The following is a 21,452-nucleotide window of genomic DNA, read 5'->3' on the forward strand; positions in this document are numbered from 1 at the left end:
TCCACCGCCAGGGAAGCGGAAGCGGGGCTGCGGCTCGGCTCGGGCACAGCTCTCTGACTTTACTGTTTGTTTTCATTCCTGTTCCTCATTGTATCCTTCACAATGCGTTTGACCCGCACCATCTCACATACTGTGAAGAAATCGAACTCGTTCTCGTCGTCGCTTGCTCCTGGCCACATTCTGTCAGGAGCACTTTGGAACTATCGCATCAAGGAGGCCGTTGAAGGCGACAAGACGCAAATATCTACCGGCTTCAAAGCCGAAATCATTTACCATGGAAACCCACTTGGTTCTCCCCAATGGTTCGTTATAGTATCACCGTCCTCTAAGTTCCAGGTCTGATTCTGCTGCTTCAAGGGCTTTCATCAAAGCAGCGTCGCCCAGTGATGCAACTGCTACGGAGAACCTAGAACGTGAACGTCGAAGCTATCTCATTCCTGGAGTCGCTTCGGCTGCATGTTTTCGGAAGCTGTATGATGTCTTTGAGAACTCTATGGGTGGTACCGGGACGTGTATCGCTCTAGAATGGCTTGATACCACTCTCTCAGAGGTGAAATATCTGCCTGGCGCGGCCAACTACGCTATTATTCAGTCGGTCTTGAGAGCAGCGTTAAGTAGCTGTATCGTGCTGGAAAACCAGAATTTTGTTAATACCGGTATTAGGATCTCATCCCGATATGTGGAAATTCGCTGATCAGCCCAGATTACAAACCGGCGAATATCCTGCTTTCTGGCCTCAAAACTGGCCGAGTTGTTGCTAAAGTGGGTGATTTGGGACTTGGTGAGCAAGTGTTGATTGATACGTGGGATATATACACCTTAGCTCACATTCATAGTGTTTCCGACTGGCGACCGTTTCGAAGCCCAGCCATACTCTATGCGCGCGCCTGAAGTCTTCCTAGGCCAGGCGTGTACCGAACCGTCGCAGGTTTGGGCAGTTGCTGCAATGCTACTTTGCTGGATCAAACCTGGGATTCTGGGCACATGGGATAGCCCTCATTTCCTAATCGATGAGGCTTGGTCTATGGCGAAGATCAAGCGACTGTTTCCCAGCTGGGATTTACCAAATCCTGATGAGGTAGAACGCTATCCCCTGGAGTGGCACCTCGCTTAACGTATTTTAGCGCGGAATCACCACCAAAAGTGCCAGTTTTGGGTATATCCACTTCAATTACTCCACTCTACGCTATGGAACCGGGCAAAGCAGGTGCTATCTTTACATAGGGGAATATTACACTCTTTACAGCAAAACAGGGTACCTTTCCTACATCCGGATCCCTTGAAATTAGCCGGCATATTGACTGAAAGCTCGCCTATCACCTTCCTCTTTACCGCTCGATTCAACCCCTCCTTTTTATATACAACATAGTCTAATTGATATGGTAGCCTTCTAAGGGTGTGTTTTTGGACCGGAATAGTAGTATTTGGTAACACCACACTTATAGAGACTCGTTTACGTTTCTTACTTGTTTCCTTAGCAATTCGGAAACAATTCCTTACAATCTCACTGCGAAAAGCTATCTGATCAACCCATTTCTCCTTATCTGGTACAGGGGAATAGAAAGAGAGCTTATACGCGTTAACTAAAGCTGTGTCTTCAATCCACGTGATAAGAGATTGATAACCACCTATTCGACAGATCCTCTCAAGCTTATCTGCTACCTTCAGTTGATTACCACGATTAACTGCCCCTATCTCTATATTATAGAGATATGTATACTCTGGAATCTCTAGCTAAGCTCGAGTATATGTTCCGAAGGGTACACGTGCTGTTTTTGCTACGGAAGAGGTCTCGGAAGGGCGTTTTCTAAGAACCTCAACTCGACTAAGCGTATTAGAAGCTGTCGACATTGAAAGGACCAAAGCATTGTCTTTCTAGGCCATCATATTGATCAAGTTGTCTAGCGTTGCTACAACCCATAGTTTCCCCTAGGGAATTGCGTCTTTCCTTGCGTCCTCGATCTTCATTTAACTGAACTCCTTTAAGATACCGGACTTTGCTGTGCACGTGCTGGTAACAGCCCAACTACGCTCTCTCCTATACTTCAAGAGCTTGATATTCGTGAATAAGTTATCTAGGTACACGATATAGCCAGTGCTATAATCTGGGAGCCGTTCTATCAGATGCGCCACTACTCCGGAACTAGTATTTTGTCCAAGAGCCTTTAGTTACTTCACTTTCCAGGGACTATATCTCCCTCTTTTTTGGTGTGTCTTTGTCCCTTTCCGATGAAACACCTAATCGTAGAAATAGCCCATTTGGGCTAGAACCTATATCTTGTAGCCCTGATCAATAGGCTTACCAGGAATCTTTAAAGTGTCTAATGAGCGACCCTAAAAACGTGACATAGCTTCGTCGATAGCTACGTCTCTACCCGGGTGCTATAATCTCTTGGAAACGTTCTGAATATGTGTGTTGAAAGGCTCCAATCGATTAAAAACAGCCTTAAAATCATAATCCGGATCAGCAGTAGATAACCTGAACGCTTTATGAATTGCTTAGAATCGCTGAAGGCTCATAACCTCTCGAACGGAGTGACCAGGCTATTCGAGAGTTGGAGGCTTCTAATAATCAGGGAACCTGTTCTCTCTATGGATCCCTATGTAGATCCGGATACCTAAATACCCGTATATCTCACTCAAAACAAGTGGCCGCCAGTCCCAGGCATGAGATCCGGGCTTTTCAGGGATTGGAACCTGTTCTTGGCGCTGGTTCGTATTATCACATATGATTTGAAGCTGTTCTCTTGTAAAAAAGAGCTCGAAAATACCAAAGGCATCTTTAGGGGTAATATGCGAAGGTAGGTTGATAGAGTAGCCAAAAGAGGGGGTTTTCATAGGTATGAATCCCGTGCCGACATTAGTCACGGGATCAAGGTCGGGTCTTGTTGTTGCAGGATCAGTAGAATCAGCTTGAACGTCTTGCATCGCAATTGCACCTATTTTGAGTGGAGTTCTGATAGAGAAAGATACGTTTGTTTACATCCTTTGTTTTGGTGGGGGCCCGCCAAGGCGCTAAAAGACGGGACTGCCACTCCAGGGGATACTCTCAAAGCTGCAGTCAAGGCTGCTGCACGTATGAGTCTTGAGGAGCCAGAATTGCAAGCTATTTCACCATTGGATGTGGAGCTCCGGGGGGTGGAAATACCGGAGCAATTACGGGACCTTTTCCGGCTCATGCTGATAGTGGATCCGAGGAAACGGCCCTCCGCTTCGACTGTGTTGACATCGAGAGAATTTTTGGCACTTGAAAAAATGAATGGCACATGATCCAGTCATACTGTCTAATCATCAGCGTAGCTCACTCAGGAACCCACACCAAGCTCTCTCTAAGAGAATCTCGGTTTACATCGCGGAATCTGGAGATGGCTTCAGAAGCCCTACTGGTTCTGTCGGCCAGGACGTGAAGGAATTGGTGCTCGCCAAGGTTTAGAAAAGGGTCGAGAACGACATATTCGGTCATATCTACTTCGCGGCTTTGACCGGCTCCCAAAAGCTGCATCTGCTGGTTCAGGTTCCAAATCGTATGATCAGGCGCCGTTCAGGCTGATGTCACCGGATGAAGTCCAGCTCGCTGGAACCTTGAAATGTGAGAGTATCCTTGGGTACTGTGGCGTCGAATTTAAGGTTTAGGTACGGGGCGGTGCCGCATCAAATCCACGGTGTTGGTGCCGATCTCCACTGCGGGAGCCCTGAAGATGCATGATGATGATAAAAGATTCGGGGTTCACGCATGTGCTTCAACTCGACGACCCATTCCTTCGTCCCTAATATCGCTACCGCGCTGCACGAGTGTATCATTATGAATGCCTGCTGTGCTCCAAGTCGATAACCATGTTTAAAACATCTCGACAAGAATTATGATTATAACGCCTCTACTCCGGCCGACAAAGACAATGCTACCACGAAAACGCCATCTAGACCCCCCTCCGTCTTCTCAGACAATGGCCTTCCCATCCAACGCCAAAATCAACTCACTCGCCCTCTCCGCCACAACCATGATCCCAAACTGCGGATTGACCGTCAACGGCGGCACAATACTCGAATCCACAACATGCAGATTCTTCATGCCAATAACCACCGTATTCGCATCGACACACTTTTCAAACCGACAACTGCTCGACCAGTGACTGACCCGCCCTCTCGCATACCTCGATGGTGTCGTGATGTACTTCAGGATCTCCGCCTCCGTGGCAGTCTGCGGGATATTGAGCGGTGTCAAGCCCGACCCTGGAAGGCCCTGGAAAATCTTGAAGATGAATTGAGCGATGTCCTTGGCGTCTTGAGGGTTGGAGTAATATAAGTATTCGTCTCCGTTCGGACCAGGGATGAATTTGGAGTCGAGGATCAGGCGGCCGCTGGATTTCAGGCCGGATGTTCCGTAGACGTTGAGTGTGATGGTGTTGTTGTCGGTGAAGCCGCCGAAGCCGGAGGAGTCGGTTGTTCCTTGGAGACCGACGACGCTGCCGTCGGCGTGCTGGATGGTGTCCCAGAAGACGGAGGTTTGGCTTCCAAATGTGTATGGACCGCTGCGCTTCTCGAGGTAGAGTTGCTTGTCGCCCTCAGGTGGGTTTTCATATGAGTATACGTAGGACTGGATGGATGGCCCGGAGAGCTCGATAAATGTGTTTGGGTTGTCGAAAAGTGCTTCTCCGATGGCTGTCGAGTTGATCCATTGCTGAGGGTCCATGGTTGGAGATAGTTTTCCTCCATTTTTCAACTTCGTTAATGTTTCTGGATCTCCGATGCCAGAGAACATAAGAAGACCTGGACTGCGAAGGGCTCCTCCACTGAGGATGACTCTGCCAGTTGGTGTGAGATTGACCGTCTTCTCGGTTCCGTCAACAGTAACTACGACTCCTGTTGCTTTGCTACCTGTTCTCTCAACACGAACAGCTAAGGTTCCGCTTTGCAAGTGGAAGTTGCACTTCTTCAACGCCGTTTGAAGGTAAGTCGCCACCGGACCACTCCGCTGGCCATTCTCATAATCATAGATCGGGTGCCCAAAAACCTGCGTCTTCTCATTCGCATTGGCATTGATATCCACATCTTTGAATCCAAGATTATCCACGATCCACTTTCTCGCTGCATCGTACCCACTTTGGAGATACCTGATTCCATCTTGCGAAGTGATATTCGTCGAGGGTTGCGTAGCGTAAAGTCGACTCGTGGCATCCTTCACATCTGCTGACTTCCATCCTGCCGGGAAATACAAATCATAATCGCTCGCAGGTGGCTCGAAGAATAGCCCGCCGTTGATAGCAGTGGTACCTCCGATGGCGCATCCGCCGAAGCCACCTGACAGTGGTCCGCAAGTGAGGTTTCCTTCATCGGCAAATATGGATTTGTAGAGGCCTGGAACGTCGACTCGAGAGAGATTCGTTCCTGAGAGCCATGCCTGTGGGATGTCAAATTTGGTTCAATGCAAGGGGGCTTGGCATGATGCATACTGGTCTTCGGCTATCTAAATCGCCTCCTGTGACACCGTATGATGGTCCACCACCCTCGAGGAGGAGTGTTTGCAAACCTGCTTCAGCCATACGACTTGCGACTTGAAATGGTCAGTAATAAACGTGATGTATGATTCCAAAACATACCAATAATTCCCGCCGGCCCAGCTCCCACAATAATCGCGTCCCATTGCTGGGTCGTCCAGTCCGCGGCACTGGCAGCCGCCAACAGCACTAGAGGTGAGCAGTATCTCAAAACCATGATTCTGGTATCAATATCTTGCAAGCAGACAAAACAAACAACAAAGACAGGGACCCTCAGCCCCGGGTCACTCGGACATATATAGAAGTAATAAACTTTCCAGCTCAACTGGGATCGGACTGATCGCCTGTCTCCACAACCGTCATCTCATCCAGCGCATCGTCCTTGTCAAACTTAGAATTTTGACTTTCCAATCACGGCATTGGATGCGGCAGTGCCGATCAGGAACACTCACACACACTCACGTAATTTTACTTACTGGTACCTCGTACCTACTTTCGTGTTTTAGCTCACAAATAATGACACAATCGCGAAGTGCAACAATCAAGAACCAAGGGAGAAGTTCCTCGTGTTGCACTAAAACACCAAAACCCATCTCGCGCTAGCCTTGCCAAATACGAGGCTGAATGACGTCTGGTGGGTTGCGCTTCTCTCGCTAGTGCCGGCTGTTGATTTGCATGATCCATACGGTATGATGGGAGTGGTGTGGTGGAGTGGCGTAGTGGCATGAAGTGGAGTGGAAAGGAGAAAAAAAGAAGGTTAAAAATGGAACAAGAGATGCGCTTGCGCTTGCGGCTGGCCGCTGCCGGTCTTCATCGGATCCGGTATGCCGAGGTTGGTAGAGTTGGATGGATACGAGAACGAGCGTCATTGTTTATTTGTCTTGCTGAAAGATAGGTGTATCGTTGATTCGCTTTTTTGTGTCGATGTGTTGCTGTTTTGCCAAAGTTTTACCGTGTATCTCTTGTGCATTACTGCAATCTCAGATCCTCTAATCTTGAAATCCCTCGGGTCTGTCCTCTACACTCCGTACCTTTCTTCTATGTACTCTTCCCTTCCCAGCAGTTTTCTCCTCAAAACTGTCCAATTCTTCAGAGCCAATTCCCTCCCCTCTGTCCAACCAAGTTCATGTCATCCCACCTCCTCCAGTCCATTATTCTTCCTTCACCTAGCATTACAGTTATAAAGTTCATCGAGTTCGTGAGTGGTTGGCATCCTTGGAGGGCCTGCAATTTCGCTTACACGTCCAATATTGTATACTTTTGCGCTCCCTCCTTGCTTGCGTAGACAGCGATAAGCCAAGCTACTTGGAACGGACTCATTTTAATTCGTACCTCATCTCCTTCGCGGATCTGCACATGTCTTGTTTCTCTGCTGCGTACGTTACTCTTCTGCTCCTCATTTCGAGGTTTGGATCGAGTGTTTTGATACATGAACTCTGTTGCTGTTGACTTAGGCGTTCTTTTCCTGCACAGATATGCGGATCTTCGCTACGCCGCGTTGTATTTGTTGCTTACGTTCTCAAAACTCTCTCGGCACTATGTAGAGATTACATCAGAGGAAGTATTCTGCTGGATAGATTAAGAACAAAAGTACCCAATGTCACAGTCAGGTGTATTTAGGTTGACGGCCCAGCCCAGAGCATCACGTAACATTCACAACGTGAACCGGAATCCGTTGTCTTAGAAACGAGGCTTCAAAGAATCGTCGGTTCTTGATTTCATGCACAGATAATGTATCCAAAGCCAAACAAACGCAGCAGCAACAGACAGCCCTAAACTTCTCGTCACTCACTTTTTCCAAAACTTGTTCTCGTTTTGAAAAGTACACACCCCCCTTCATCTTCTTCCCTCTCTAGTGGCAGAGCAGACGTTATCCTAGATATAGACATCCCAAACCCAGCCTCAGCTCAAATAGCACGGCTTTTCCGTCAGTTCAACACTTTTGGCTGACTCCCTCCCTCTCACGAAATGAAGAAATCAATCAATCAATCAATCAATCAATCAATCAATAAACCAATAAACCAATCCGCACCCGAGATCATCTCGTCTCGTCCCGTGCGGGGAGACTTCCCTAGCGCTGACTTTCCTGTCAGTCACTCGCTGGATTTACAATTGAAGAATAAGGGTAAGTTAGACCAACAGCAAGCCAAATAGGATAATAGAATCCGTGGCGTAACGTGCAGGAGGGAGGTCTTTGACTTTGAGGGTATATGTATGAGGTCATGTCCCGCCTCCGTAATTCGCCGCATGAAAAGATGCTTGCTTTGATCCAAAAAAAAAAAAACCGGATGATGGAAGTGAAGAGCTGGAGAAGAAGAACGTCAGGACAGGACCGAACAGGATCAATCATTTGGTGGACTTGGAATATCTATCACTGCCCGCCTCATCCTTAGGTCTATCCATACCATACCATACCACACCATACCAAAACCAATACCAGTACCAGGGCTTTCTGTGGATATATCCCTTTCTCCCTTTCTTTACTCCCTGCCCGATTAAGAACAACCAGTGCAACACCGTACCCATACCCTCGCGAGAGAGAGCCCAAATCCTTGCGGCATAACTAACACTGTATACCTCTGTATATTCTGCTCACGCCTGATCCGAACCCCAAACAAACAAGCCCCCGTAATAATAAAAAGATACAAAAGAAATGAACAAATGTTGACTTTTAAGTATGATCCATAATCCGACACAACGCCGCAATCCTTTATTCACTCACACACACCCAATCCTCAAGACCAACCTTCAACTGAAGCCTCACTCCACCGCGCCTCACTTAAACTCCCTCCCACCATAATGCCCCTCAGGCGGCGCCCCCGTCCCATTCCCCGTATAATCTGGCAACGGGTGCGCCTCCCCCGCACTCCCATTTCCATTCGCACTCCCACTCCCACTCCCCTCCTTCCTCCACCCCCTCCCCAATCCTCTCCCATCACCCTTCCTCCTCCAAACACAAGCCCCAGTATACAAAACCCCCACCACAGCCGCCACAACCGCATACGCAATCTTCCCACCCTTCGTATTGTCCGCTAGCTTGAGGCCGAGCCCGCCGTTGATGACGGCGAGGAGCATCAGGATCCGCCCGTACCAGATGTGCAGGTGCGAGACGGGCGCCCGCGAGAGGTTGCGCTTGTATTGCAGGTGGTGGACCAGGCCGAGGATGGGCTGGATGAGGAAGAGGCCGACGATTATTAGGCCGAAGAGGGGGTGGGTGGTTGTGAATGACTGTGGGGGGTGTTAGCTTGTGGTGGTGTGAAGTGTGGTGTTTGATAAGAGAGGGAGAGGAAATAGAAGGAAAAGGAAGGGATAAGAGGAAAGAGAGGATAGGACAGAGGAGTGATGGTAGGTAGAGAGGGTAACTACAGGTATACGTAAAACGTAATACCCATATCACCGTGTACCAGAAAACCCTCTGTCCAACGTCCTGTGCTGGTCCCGGTCCGCCTCTAGACCCAGCCCCAAAGCAGGGGAAACTGTAACTTTGAAAGATCGAAAAAAGAAAAACCTACCAGCTTCCTCAGATCCGTCAACTTAACACCCAACCCCAACCCAACCAACAACGCACACAAACTCAACACCTGCAAGACCCCATGCACGATCCCACTCCCTCCCAGACGCACAAACATCGCCCCAAAGGGAAACAGCAGCACAACCACAACACCCATCACGATCCCGTGCGCCTTTTGGTAGTCGGTGATGGCTTGGAAGTCCGATCCGCTGCCGAACGTAACTCCGCCGTTGTTACTGTTACTGTTTCCATTGTTGTTGCCGCTAGAATTTGAGTCAGCATCATCATCGTTATCACCATGGTCGTCATCGCCAGATGATCCTCCATACCCATTGTTGTTTCCAGATCCAGATCCAGATGAAGACGTTGGGTTACTTCCCGACGCGGCGGTAGTTGGCGACGAGGAGGAGCCTGAGTTAGGTGACCCCGCGGGCGTACTGGCTGAGACGAAAGGATTGCTGTCAGAGGAGATGGACGCTTTCGACAGGTCGACTTGGGCTTCGACTCTGTTGTTGCCGGAGTGTTGGCGTAGTGTTGCGGACGTGGAGGTCGAGTCGATGGCGGATCCGATGCTCCATGCTGCGATCCAGGGGGAGTTGGAGGATGTCTTGGAGGAGTCGAGTGTGCATGTTGTGCCTGGTGGAAATTAGCCTTGATCATTGTATAAAATATGTTTCCCTCCGTGACGGGCGGTTCGTCACATAGAGTATATGCATGGAGTTTGGACTTGACCCACATCGAACATTCGCAACCATCTTCCCATCGGCGATCCCTGTCCCCTCCAGCAATTCCAATCCAGCTTGCACCGTACTATCTGCTTTTGGCTCGACCTGGCCCGTTGATTTCCTTCCGCTAAGGGTAACATTCCCATTGCCGTCCGCGTACATCACGAAGATGGTTGCGCCGGCCATCTGGCTCCCGATACCTAGACCAACCCATTGGTAGGATGTTGGTGCTTCGAGACGGAAGTAGAGAGGTCCTGTTGAGGAGGACGAGATGGATGAGTCTGATGGAATGCCGATACTGTATGTTGGGCCGGGGGAGAATGAGGTTTGTGCTGTGGAGAGAGAGGCTTTTGACAATTAGTTCTGAACGCGGACATGGATGTTAGTGATGCTGGGAATAAATATCAAGACGCACCGAATCCAGTAATCGCCCACCCAAGCGTCTGCTGTAATCGTGAAGTCTTCATTATGAAGTATATGGAAGCAAAAAAACAATCCAAGAATTATTGTACAACACAGAGCAATCACCACTCCTCTTGTTGTCCCAGGAGGGGGGTGGTCAAATATGTAGTGATTCAGCTCGGTACCTAGGTAGTACCAAGGCCAGTTCAGTCCAGGAGTCCAGCCCAGCCCGGCCCAGCAATCAAATCAATCCCCGCAAGGCAAGGCCCCCCCTCCCCCCCTTACCTACCTGGTAATTTACTTTCCAGGATCCCCACGGACCCTTAAAGGGCAGTTGAACTTCCCCCCTGTCCACCGTTCTTTCTCGATTCTCTCCCCCTGTAAACATCCTCGGCATTCAGGCTTGGGGGCCTGGGGGCCTGGGGGCCTGGGGCACTCGCCCATCCTTCCCAATCTGAGATGAGAGTAGTAGTCCGGGGATTTGCAGTGAAGATTACCTGTAAATTTACCACCATACTACTACTGCGCTGAGAGCCAGTGTAAGACGGCGATGCTCTATCTGCTTTGTTCAGATTTACCAAGCACTAGGCACTACTTACGGCAGCAGCGTTGCCCGGCGCATTGCATTCGCATTCCAGCCATGGGCTCCCTGCGCCTCCACAGGAACGAAGCTTCTGAAATAGTGCATTGGTGATTGGCTAGTCTCCCAGTCCAGCCCAGCCATTGGCTGTTCGGGCGCATGCAGCTGAAACATGTACTTCGAAGTATCTCTCCCTGCGGACATCTAGCTGGGGGACGAGATGATGACGAATATATCTGCATATCACAGACTGGCTTGCTTGCTATCGTCTCCATCGTATGTATATATAGCTGATGCGCTGGACTGGAAATAACAAAATGCTTACGAATTGATGGACGTCTTGTGGACAATAATTCAAATGCAGCTCTCGGCGCCCGAAGGCTCTCGGCTTTCGGCTGCCGAGCCTGATATCATGCATCACAATCGAGATGCGCACTCGAGCAGTCTCCAATAATACTCACCACGCTGGTAGGTATTTGCTTATCGATAACCAAAGTCTGGTCTGGGTTTTCTTTTGGTGCTAGCCAAGAGAGGATTACGCGTTTTGCCGTCGAAGAAAGATATGCAAGACGTGTTTGGATGCATGCAGTAAGGTGGGAATGAATGGAAGATCTTCATTGTCGTCATACCCGCACTGCAGTCTTACCTGTCGGGGAAGAAGGAATGTAAAACAATGATACCCGTCTTCGCCGTCTTGAGATTTGCAGATACACGCTGGATGAGGTTCGTCATTGTAAGTCCATCGCAGGCTGGCTTATGGTGATGGGCGAGGATCAATAATCTTCTGTACCGTACGCGGTCTGTCGGATCAGGATGCGATGTTCTAGGCTTACTCACTAAAAATAAGCTTGAATTATGGGGGACTAGCTCGCTGACTGGTTCGTCTAATCTGCTCTCTTCCATTATTGCTGCAGTCCAGAAGTCATCATCACCCTGCCCTTCTTCAAAGAAAGATACGAGTACGATCAATCAATCAAATATCACATAATCCAAAACACTCATCAATAATGATACCCAATTGAGGCTGTGAAGTTTTCCTGTCAGTCAAAGTCTCAAGCTTCAAGGGGTTAAGCTTTTCCCGCTCAAATGAGAGAGGAGAAAGATACGGGATGTGCCCCCCCTCTCCCTGTGCGCATTCGAATCCGATGGTCTGCCCCACCTCAGCCAGTGTCTTCGCTTACCACCTGTCAAGATACCTCGGGTGAACTTTTGACAAGAGGGTATAAACATCCAGGCCCCGAAAACTCAAAAATGTAAACAAAGGTAGTAAGTAAGTACGCAGATCTCGTGGCGGAGTACACTTGGTATCTTGGTAAATTACAATCTGCCCCAATCCACAAATTGACAATATACCCCAAGCCGGATTAATCACCCGCTGTATGGCGCTGACTACCGAAGTCTACCCGCACCCAAATCCGTACCGCACGCTCTCTGATTGGCCCAGCGAAAACAACAGGCCCTCCTTGCACTTCGTAACTTCGTAAGTTCCCTTGCAACGTCAACAACTTCCAAGAAGTGAAGCGAAAACTCTCTTTTCTGAAAGATTCTGAAAGAATCAGACTCACCTCATTTTGCGGGACCCACTTCAGAGTTCTTGGGAGCAAACCTTGTTTTGATAATCTGTAATTTGATATTTTTTCTTGAATATGGCTCGGCTCGTCTGGGATCGGTGAGTAAGGGCGGGATTGCGAAGTATCGGCACGCAACGAGGGAACAATGAACCTGACAGCGAATTCATAAACATTCAGCAAGCAAACAGCTTCGACCTTCCTTTTCGGACCTGGCACTTCTCACTCATTCCTTCTCAGTCCAGTGTTCCAAAGCTCGTTTATTATCTGCATATCTCCGGTTTCCTGAGTGAGGCTCAGCCCCCCGAAACCCACGGACCAATATCCAAACTTACTTTTGACAGCTTGAAACGAAACACTGGATGAACCTTTGTCATGGGAAGTAACTGCGTATTTCATTCCTTGGCCTGCCTCAACGTTCAGAGGAAAGGGGGGGTTGTAAAGGTGGAGGACGTGGCAATGCGTGCGTACTGTTTGTTTGTTTTTTGTTCGTTGACGAGTACAAAAGGCAAGATGGGAGACTTCAACCTCAGTGGCAATAAGGGTGGAACCGGACGGGAAGTTACCTAGAAGTGAATGATGAATTGTACGAAGTGAAGCTGGTTGACGTGTATCTGCATCATGGTGAGTTTCAAGTTTGTACAAGATTTGTACTTTCCAGGGTCGGGGAAGTGGTTCAGTCTTTGAAGAAAGCTTACAGTCCCTTGTTCCAAACCACAAACGATCTCCAAGTTCTTACGACAACTGTGCTATGCTCTTAAGGACAGAGGGTTTCGAAGGAATTGTATGTGTGGCATTGTCGAAGCGAAATCTACCTACCACAGCGCGCGGTTTCTCAGACTCATAGATGTCTGTTGATACTTGTGAGAGGAAAAGGAGAAGAATTCCGTTCGAGACCTATGCATTGTGGTTCGAGTCTGGGAGATGATAACAATGACATAATTGACAGCAAAGGTTAATCTGACAGTGAGATAATTCAAATTCGTGTGGCTTTCCTGATTTCATAGAATAGTCGTCAGGTAGATTATAGAACAGCCTGTCTCATTATTCTCGAGTTCATTGTCTGTTAGTTTCCTCCTAGTTGGATCAAGTGGGAGCTCACGTGGTTACGAGGAAATGGATCGATTTTTGCGGTGCAATTTGCATTAGAACAAACAACCATCTCTTCATCAATCGTTAGTCAGTGTTCTCACTATGCCTTCCAGTAGACTCGAGTGACAGTGTTTAAAATCCGTGCTAGTAACAATGGTGATTTCAGAACAAGATAGCGACGCGTTGTTGATAACAACAAGGCGTAAGCGAGATATTTGCGATTAACTAACCCCAGAACAGCAATGCCAACGTGCATGGAACTAACTTCTGCCGGACTGTAATAATAGACGCAAAGTCTGGAAATTACTCTCGGCGATTTGGGAGGTCATCGCAGTGCACGTACAACCCCTAGCTAGGGTGCCAAATATCAGAAATACTAACACTTGTATTAGGAAGCGGGATACGGGGAATGCAATGCCACATGTATCTATTGCGGCTATTAAGCAACAAGACTGAGATCAGTAGATAAGTAATATACAAGAGGTTTGCCGTGAAGTTATCGCTCGGCTCTGAGCTGTCTTTGTACTGCTGATTTAACGCAGTGAATATTGAATATTACCGCTACTTAAAAATTACCACCACTCCACTCCACACCATACCACTCCATTCCCCTCGTCCCCCCTCATCTCACCTCACTTCACCCAAGCATCAAACCACCTCACAGCCTGGAAATACGCACTTTCCTGGGCAAACGCCTTCTGAGGATCCGACAGATTCGTCCGCACAGCAAAACCATGCTCAGCGTTTGAATAGAGGTTCGTCTGGAAAGTGATGTTGGTGGATGTGAAGATCGCTTCGGCGGCGGCTCGTTGGGAGGGTGTGCTTGATGCGTCGAGTTCTATTGGGTGTTAGAATAATGAAAGGGGAAAGGGGGGATGGGGAGAAGAGGGGTAATTGGAGAGGTGTTTTCAACTGACCTCCAAACGCAATGGTCAATGGTGCGGCGACCGCCTGCCATTCTTCGGCTACGACAGCACTGGGGTGGGCTGTGAACCCTGCATCGAGACCTTTTCCTGGGGCGAGGAAACGTGCGACGTATTTGCCTCCAAAACTATGAATGGATTGTCAGTGATATTTCCCAAAATAAGTCCTCAATCAAAATCTTTGGTTACGCCAAGATTGGTGTCAAGAACGTACCAATAACCAACAGCTCCAATCTTCTTAACGCCCAGGTCTCCTCGCATAGCTGCAATGGTTGAAGTGACAATGGCATCAATCGCCGCAGGAGGATGTCGTTCACGCCAGGCGGTTATGTTGAAGCTTGGGTCATTCAATTGATCGACGCCGACTGTCAAAATATCAGTTCAATATCCAACACCCACAAATATAAGTCGGGTCATACTTGGGTCTCCATTGAATAGATCAGGCTCCACTACGAAATACCCAGCAAGAGCCAGACTATCTGCTAGCCTGAAAACTCGTTAGCTTTTTCTCACTAGATATTTCCGGGCGTAAAAATCTTACAATCTATTATTAACAAGTTGGACCCCAAAAATATCCGTCAAATACAAAATCGCAATATCCGTCTTCTTCGATTTTGGATACGCGAGATACGTATTTACTGGCCTCCAATTAGCGCCAACTCAACTCAACCCAACACTAAACAAAATCCAGGTCACTCACTCCCTCCAACACTGTCAAACCTCCCCGTCGAATTCGTATCCGTCAACACCCCACTCAAACACTTCGACTTCCTATTCACATGATTGAACAGCTGTCCGGGATGTTCATGCTTCAGTGGCGCAGGATCGTAACCGAACTCTTTCGCTGGCGTAGCGAGTGTTGTGAATGGCGCTAGTAGAGCTAGGAGCTGGTATTGGATGCGCATATTGATATAAGACGAGGGAAACTCTCGGGATCTTGAATAACTTTCTTGAATTGAATTGACTTCAATTGAAACGAGATAAGTTTCAAAACAAAAATCTTAATCTGGGTCCTCTCCCCAATAAGTACCGTGCCTTGACCAGCGAGCAAGCAAAAATACCCCAAGAGGGGTAAACATCGCCAAGCCCTGTGCCAAGTCCTTGGGACTGCCTATCCATGACGTTGCCCTCCCTGAAAATTACCTGCCTACCCAGCACGACACCCCAAGCGAGCGATTCCTACACGTGGGTTAATTGCACCATCTGGATTACAAATGCTGTATAAACAAGGTTCAATCTCTTCTCAAGCTTAATTCGGTGGGGATCAACATGCAGGCACGAAGGAGTATCGTCCTACTTTGGTAGGTGAGTACAAGAGAGTGGGAGAAGGTGGGGGATTTAGACTTTTATCGATGACTGCTGCAATTTGGTGGTAATGTTGATCTCGGTGGGCGTCTGCTGGAAAAGAGGTTCGAGATCGAGAGGTGGGATGAACGGGATGGGATGCCGTTTCCATGTGAGGTTTTTGCTTTTGCTTTTACACTCAGTAGTTGGCGCCGAAGAATAGTGCAGGCGTATTTGTAATTTATGATCATGACACCGCTCTCGCCACTTGGCAAAGTAGACATAGAGTCCTGCCAAGCTGGAGTCTCAATAGACAAGGGTTAAAAATCGATTCAGAAAATCGATTCAGAAACAGGCTCCTGTATTCTTCCTTCTCGCGATTTACCCAAAGCTCCACGCCATATTAGGCGATATAAACAATTTGCGGGGACGAAGCGAGCGGCGCAGCCTATTCATCCGAGTGTAAGTACGTAAGTTATGAACCAAGCACATGTAGAGTGAGACAGGCCGGGGCGAGACCCTTGATTTTGTACGGCGCTTTCGTATAGTACTCTTCATCTGTCGATTTCTGAATCGCAATACCTCGTCCTGCTTTTGTCCACCGCCTCGATGGCTAGGCCGAAGCCAGCCCGTATCAAGTATCGTCTCTCTCCTTGACCATGTCATGAATCTTTGGGACAAAGATTCACAAAGATTCATTTCCATACATTCATCATTCAAAAATAACAAAGACTTCTATTCACTCATTATTCGTCAACACATCAGAATTATCTCTTCTCAACTCCACCTCAACACCCAATCACTAGCCCACGCCCCACAAGAAGTCGAGTTCTTCAATCCCGTGATATCCAACACCTTACTCGTCTCATTGTACGTCCATCCACTAGATAGAGCAGCGCCGTTCAAGGTGACGTTGCTTACTGAAGATGGGACACCGAGGATCGTGATGTTGGCCAGGGGGTTGGTGTCTTTGTATGTTCCGCGCGCGGAGGCGTAGAGTGAGGAGTGGGTTAGTGAGAACTATTTACGATGTCGTCAGCATGGTCCTTTCCCTTTATTTCCTCTCCAAAAACAACACAAGAGGAAATGGGAAGTATGGAAACTGAAATGTCAAAACTCACCTCAACCCAAAGCGTACTGTTCTGCACCAAACTCTCCCCATCATCCACATACAACACCCCACTCGCCGTCCCCTCCAAACTCGTCGCAGCAATCACCCCCCACGGATTAGCCCTACACTCCCTAGTAGTCATCCCCGCCTCCTGAATAGGCAGCACGCTCCCACCGCGCACATACACGGGGATATGACCGAGCGGCGCATCGATCGTTACATTCTGTCCTGGCGGGGCGGTAATCGCAGATTGGTTGTACCAGTCGTACCAAACCTCTCCCTTCCCAGCGCCAGGGAATACACCATTAACGGATGTGGCGCCTTGCGCGAGAACGGGTGTGATCATTAGACTTCCGCCGAGGAGGAATTGTTGATCTGCTGCTGCGAGGGAGGGGTCGTTGGGGAATTCCCAGGCGAGAGCGCGCATGACTGTTGAACCTGTTGTGTGGGACAGGTAGAACGTCGTGTATATATATGGTAACAGCGTATATCGGATCTTCATCGCCACTCGACTCGCCTCGGCTACAGATGCCCAAACATATGGCTCCTGCGAATTCGCGGACAGAGTGTTATGGTTCCGGTAGAAGGGGAAGAAGGCGCTGAGCTGCATCCACCGATTGCAGAGTTCCTCGTCCGAGTTGCCGTTGAAGCCGCAGGTGTCGACGCCGAACATGGGGATGCCAAAGAGGGAGAAGGAGAGGGCTTGAGAGATGCTGAAGTACATGTAGGCCCAGAGCGAGGCGTTATCACCTCCCCAATGGCCAGCCCATTTTCCGGAGCCGGCGAATGTGGAGCGACCGATGATGAAAGGGCGTTTGGTGGGGAAGACATTGAGGAGTGCGTGGTAGGTTGCGTTCAGGATTTGAGTCCCGAAGAGATTGTGGTAGTCGTATTCTTGGGTTCCGCCATGATGGGTTGCGTTTGGACTGACTGCATGGACGTCGAGCGCGCCTTGGACGTTATTGATGACATATGGGGGGTACTCAATAGACCGGACTACAGGAGTTGGAGTGGTTCGAAGGTAAGTGGTCGATGTTGATGGAGCAGGGACAGCAGTTGCAGATGCAGCTGAAGCTTGGCTGGCTGATGCTGCAGATGCCGATGCGAATTCCGTAGCATTCGTGACGTTGAATCCTTCTGGGTAGCCATAGATGATGTTACCAGGCTCACCAGGAAGGCCGAATGGAGGGTGGACGGGATTCAGAGTGAGGTTTTTACTTCCACACGAGCCGACGCAGAAGGACGAAACTTCACTCATGTCGATCCAAATACCATCAAATGAGATGTTTTGATGCCACAAAGTCATCTCTTCAGTCCACCAATCAGAAGCTCCAGTGCAGTTGAGAACAGCTCCAATCCAGTCAGGAAAGACAGTGTACCCAGGCCAGACGGATCCGATATACAAACTCCCATCTGGATTCAACATGAAGGAGTTCGTTGCGTTGCCTCGATCAAAGGTAGCATACGCATCACTCGCATTCTCCGGGTTGGGGACGTAGATGGCAGAATCAACGATGGGAATGTAGTGCTGACCGTTTTCGTGGAGCTGGGACAGGAACTTTGCACCTTCGGAGTAAGAGAACCTTCCTTGATCATTGTCAAAGTCACGATACTGGTTCATGTAATCGATGTCGGTCCTAAATTCGTCAGCAGCTATGTTTAGCTTGCGGAATTATTCACTCACCAAATATTCTCAAGCGGGATACTGAATGCTTTGAAAGCATCAACAACTTCTTGAAGTTGGGTCCAATTTGCATAGCCCCATCTGCACTGGTGATATCCGAACGTAAAGTATTGCTGCATCGCAGGAAGTCCAATCGCGCTTGCTTGATAGGCTTTAGTGACCTTGTCTTGCGTAGGGCCAGCATAGAAGTACAGATCAATGCTTCCACCAAGCGTCCTCCAAGTGATGTTCGAAGGTTTCATGAGAACTTCCTGACCGTGCGAGTTTCTCATGTACACTCCGTGAGAGTAAGAGACATAATCTGCAGTCGCATCAGTTGCATTTGCAGTATACGTTAGATTGCCAGTCTTCTCATCGACTTCGTAGTATCTTGTGTCAAGATAGAATGAGTGGTCACCATAGAGGTTGAAATCGATTGGATCTCCGACATCAGCTGCCCAGAAAGTTCGCGTGTAGTTGTTCCCCATCCGAAGACCATGAATCACCTCCCCCATCCCGTACAAGTTATAGTTCTCTGGCAGGGAGCTAGCAAACTCGATGAATTGATTTTCCAAAACCAACTTTGTGCCAGTCGTGGAGAAAAGCACATCTCCAGTTGATTGGCGGATGACAGTGAACGAAAATGTGGGGTCATTGCTCCAGACGAAGTTGATATCATTTTCTGGAATTGTGGAATTTGCATCTGCATCGATGGTAGGCTTTTCGACAAGGGCCTCTGGGAGGATAAACCAGGAGCTGTTTGATGAGTCGACATATGTGGGCGTGATCTCGATATGCAAGCGATCTGCGGATTGATACTCGACTGTGAGGTTGAGAGAATCGACGTCCGTCCCGTAGACATTACAAGCATCTCCCGCAAGGCTCAAAAGTGCAGTGAGGCCATAAGGAGTCCTGATGACGTTCGAAGCTGTATATCCAGGGCAAACATCTTGGGCGTTGACTGCTTCGGAGTCCTGGACAGATTAGTGTCTTGGTTCTGCAGAAGTGCATTTCTATTGGTCTATTCGAGGTGGGTCTAGTGGGTTGTTGCGACAGCCATTGACCTAAACAGATACTCACAAAAATGTTTGGAATTAATGGAACACTGGCATCAGAATCTGCAGGAACAGTAAAGATTGAGCGAAAACTGGTCGTCGCACTCGGCGTATCAGCCGAAGTCGAACTTTGGCCGTACACAGAGGCAAGTGAAGCGCAGAAAGCACCCACTGCGAACAAAAGTCGACCACCCATCTTCTCACGATACCACAATATTTGCAGGCAAGTGTACAACAAAACGAGAAATGAGCTGCAAAGTAGGAGGTATGAGAAGGACAAGGAGATATCAAAAGGAGAAACACGAGGATAGAAAAGGTCCGCCATCTTGAATAAATATTCAGAGCTCCCCGCCTCTGACGGCAGGACCCCGCAGATACCTGCTTCTCAAGTGAGGTAACACGACATGGGCGAGCTCCAGTAGCTCCAGTTGTTGAGGTATGGTGTGTTCAAAAGCTGGGAGAAAGATGAGGAACCCCAAAAGGGCCGAGTGACGATGCTCTAGTGCTCTCTGATCATTGCTGAAACAGGAATCATGGGATGAAAAAGAGTTCGTCAAATCCTGCTAACGGCTCCGTCTCTACACAGGATTCGGCGAGAATAATCGAGCTGACAAGAATCCAATAATAATAGTAGATATTCCCGCACTACTAGGACAGTCCCTCCGATGCTGATGTTGGTTCCTGTCAATCGTTCCCGCTCTTGACCCCGCGTTGGTCAACCATGCCCCGCACCAGCCTGCAGCTTGGGGGAAGTGGTGACGCAGGTCGGGACAAGCTTTTGGCTGTCAGTGGCTGCGAAGCTTGAGGATACAAATGTCCGGCTCTAGTTAAACAAAAAACGGCCCGACAGGCGTGGGCATGGAGAACCGAACTTGTTGATTATTTGGCGAGAATTCGGCCGAGGATGATGATCATAAACAAGAGTGGAGGTTGAGATTATTGCCGAGCTTTTTCTGCCGAGTCTCACCGCCTCTAGGGGATGATGGTGATGGTGAAGCTTGGATATCGATATGGAATTGTTCACCGCAACATCAGCCTACGCTCAACCACCAGCCTTGGCTTCCACAGCTTGCTCATACTCTACACAGGCAGTAAGGCGACTCAACATGCTCTGCGGACCTCATCGGCGAAGATGTTGTTACGACTTCTCCTAAAAGGAATTCAAGCTTCCCTCAGAAGACTTGCAGAATGCTCAGCAGCATGGATTTGTCTTACCAGCTACAGGACCTCAGTGTTCTTAATGCGTTGTGCTAACTAGAAGGTACCCGAAACGCCCATCCTCGAAAACATCTGTTAAGACATTGAATTCGGCCCCCATCGCTGAGTCGAATCCTGTCCTCTCGGTCGCTTTTCGTCCACCCCTACAGCGAATTCAGAAGTGTATAGGGAGAAGTGGACTATCCATGATCAGACAGATGGACTCCTCAGATGGATCTGTCCAGACTCTGATTTTCAGGGGCCCATAAGTGGAAGGAAGATATTGTGTTGCACCATTCTTGGATATTGGGATTCGACCGCCTTTTCGCTGACATCAGGGTATTCGTCACCTATGATATAATTGCCGCTTCTTGGGCTGTTCAGCGAGACAATATGAGAAACCTGCTTCTACAAATTACTCTCTCACGGCAGATAGGCCCCGCGGCAGATAGGCCCCTTCGGGCGGCATCATATCTCGATAATATCCGCGATGTCCCTGTACCCACCGAACTCCAGATGATGTTTGGACAAGCTGAAGGTGGACATTATAAACTTGCCATTGGAATTTGGATCTCCATTTCATACCCGCCCTCCGGATATCACCTCGTTCTGTCGTTTTGCTTTCGTTTCTTTGGATTGTCAGGGCGAGTGCCGTTTTTCACTTATTGTGCTACTGGCGTCGACAAAGGTGGTTCACTCTTAAGACTATCTTTGCTGCAGATCTGATGTGGACATTTCCATGCTATGATACACAGCTCAAGGCTGGAAGTATTGCCATCTTTGAAATCTACCGCACGTGTGCATCTCTCATACTTCAAAGACAACCATATTTTCCTTGATGCAAAG

General features: G+C 48.7%; 5 protein-coding genes across 5 annotated transcripts; 1 reads left to right on the forward strand and 4 right to left on the reverse strand.

Annotated features, from left to right (window-relative positions):
• Positions 1-72: 72 nt before the first annotated feature.
• ONS95_008540 (uncharacterized protein) lies at positions 73-1,849 on the forward strand. The gene is made up of 5 exons (XM_058502096.1): positions 73-302; positions 358-656; positions 704-781; positions 837-1,078; positions 1,125-1,849. The coding sequence occupies exons 1-5, from the start codon at positions 103-105 to the stop codon at positions 1,281-1,283; spliced, it is 978 nt and encodes a 325-aa protein (XP_058349266.1). The 5' UTR covers positions 73-102; the 3' UTR covers positions 1,284-1,849.
• Positions 1,850-3,036: 1,187 nt separating this feature from the next.
• Positions 3,037-6,875, reverse strand: ONS95_008542 (uncharacterized protein). Its single transcript, XM_058502097.1, has 5 exons — positions 6,745-6,875; positions 5,948-6,693; positions 5,598-5,876; positions 5,451-5,551; positions 3,037-5,398 (listed from the first exon to the last, which is right to left on the reverse strand). Exons 3-5 carry the CDS (start codon positions 5,710-5,712, stop codon positions 3,938-3,940), a joined length of 1,677 nt encoding a protein of 558 aa, XP_058349267.1. The 5' UTR covers positions 5,713-5,876; positions 5,948-6,693; positions 6,745-6,875; the 3' UTR covers positions 3,037-3,937.
• A 950-nt stretch (positions 6,876-7,825) lies between these two features.
• Positions 7,826-10,384, reverse strand: ONS95_008543 (uncharacterized protein). Its single transcript, XM_058502098.1, has 5 exons — positions 10,147-10,384; positions 9,743-10,078; positions 9,336-9,642; positions 9,008-9,269; positions 7,826-8,723 (listed from the first exon to the last, which is right to left on the reverse strand). The coding sequence occupies exons 1-5, from the start codon at positions 10,196-10,198 to the stop codon at positions 8,271-8,273; spliced, it is 1,410 nt and encodes a 469-aa protein (XP_058349268.1). The 5' UTR covers positions 10,199-10,384; the 3' UTR covers positions 7,826-8,270.
• A 3,383-nt stretch (positions 10,385-13,767) lies between these two features.
• On the reverse strand, positions 13,768-15,271 carry ONS95_008544 (uncharacterized protein). The gene is made up of 6 exons (XM_058502099.1): positions 14,997-15,271; positions 14,838-14,934; positions 14,716-14,783; positions 14,511-14,661; positions 14,291-14,424; positions 13,768-14,211 (listed from the first exon to the last, which is right to left on the reverse strand). Exons 1-6 carry the CDS (start codon positions 15,199-15,201, stop codon positions 14,006-14,008), a joined length of 861 nt encoding a protein of 286 aa, XP_058349269.1. The 5' UTR covers positions 15,202-15,271; the 3' UTR covers positions 13,768-14,005.
• A 734-nt stretch (positions 15,272-16,005) lies between these two features.
• On the reverse strand, positions 16,006-20,307 carry ONS95_008545 (uncharacterized protein). The gene is made up of 4 exons (XM_058502100.1): positions 19,435-20,307; positions 18,376-19,328; positions 16,702-18,328; positions 16,006-16,600 (listed from the first exon to the last, which is right to left on the reverse strand). Exons 1-4 carry the CDS (start codon positions 19,732-19,734, stop codon positions 16,358-16,360), a joined length of 3,123 nt encoding a protein of 1,040 aa, XP_058349270.1. The 5' UTR covers positions 19,735-20,307; the 3' UTR covers positions 16,006-16,357.
• Between the last annotated feature and the right edge of the window lie 1,145 nt (positions 20,308-21,452).

Source organism: Cadophora gregata (genome assembly GCF_030347475.1).
Source record: "Cadophora gregata isolate MNR1 chromosome Unknown scaffold_20, whole genome shotgun sequence".
NCBI classification, from domain to species: Eukaryota; Fungi; Ascomycota; class Leotiomycetes; order Helotiales; family Ploettnerulaceae; genus Cadophora; species Cadophora gregata.

What these genes read in the sequence shown, in the direction of transcription:
- ONS95_008543 (XM_058502098.1), bottom strand. Translation starts at nt 10,198, where the DNA reads ATGAAGACTTCACGATTACAGCAGACGCTTGGGTGGGCGATTACTGGA. An exon ending in GGATCTGGAAACAACAATGG is followed by an intron (nt 9,270 to 9,335) that starts GTATGGAGGATC and finishes CTCAAATTCTAG; the next exon opens with CGGCAACAACAATGGAAACA. An exon ending in TGACGGATCTGAGGAAGCTG is followed by an intron (nt 8,724 to 9,007) that starts GTAGGTTTTTCT and finishes CACCCCCCACAG; the next exon opens with TCATTCACAACCACCCACCC.
- ONS95_008544 (XM_058502099.1), bottom strand. Translation starts at nt 15,201, where the DNA reads ATGCGCATCCAATACCAGCTCCTAGCTCTACTAGCGCCATTCACAACA. An exon ending in ATTGGAGCTGTTGGTTATTG is followed by an intron (nt 14,425 to 14,510) that starts GTACGTTCTTGA and finishes ATCCATTCATAG; the next exon opens with TTTTGGAGGCAAATACGTCG. An exon ending in ATTGACCATTGCGTTTGGAG is followed by an intron (nt 14,212 to 14,290) that starts GTCAGTTGAAAA and finishes AACACCCAATAG; the next exon opens with AACTCGACGCATCAAGCACA.
- ONS95_008540 (XM_058502096.1), top strand. Translation starts at nt 103, where the DNA reads ATGCGTTTGACCCGCACCATCTCACATACTGTGAAGAAATCGAACTCG. An exon ending in AGTGGGTGATTTGGGACTTG is followed by an intron (nt 782 to 836) that starts GTGAGCAAGTGT and finishes TCACATTCATAG; the next exon opens with TGTTTCCGACTGGCGACCGT. An exon ending in ATTTACCAAATCCTGATGAG is followed by an intron (nt 1,079 to 1,124) that starts GTAGAACGCTAT and finishes AACGTATTTTAG; the next exon opens with CGCGGAATCACCACCAAAAG.
- ONS95_008545 (XM_058502100.1), bottom strand. Translation starts at nt 19,734, where the DNA reads ATGGCGGACCTTTTCTATCCTCGTGTTTCTCCTTTTGATATCTCCTTG. An exon ending in CATTAATTCCAAACATTTTT is followed by an intron (nt 19,329 to 19,434) that starts GTGAGTATCTGT and finishes TAATCTGTCCAG; the next exon opens with GACTCCGAAGCAGTCAACGC. An exon ending in ACAGTACGCTTTGGGTTGAG is followed by an intron (nt 16,601 to 16,701) that starts GTGAGTTTTGAC and finishes CATCGTAAATAG; the next exon opens with TTCTCACTAACCCACTCCTC.
- ONS95_008542 (XM_058502097.1), bottom strand. Translation starts at nt 5,712, where the DNA reads ATGGTTTTGAGATACTGCTCACCTCTAGTGCTGTTGGCGGCTGCCAGT. An exon ending in TGGGCCGGCGGGAATTATTG is followed by an intron (nt 5,552 to 5,597) that starts GTATGTTTTGGA and finishes GACCATTTCAAG; the next exon opens with TCGCAAGTCGTATGGCTGAA. An exon ending in ATTTAGATAGCCGAAGACCA is followed by an intron (nt 5,399 to 5,450) that starts GTATGCATCATG and finishes GACATCCCACAG; the next exon opens with GCATGGCTCTCAGGAACGAA.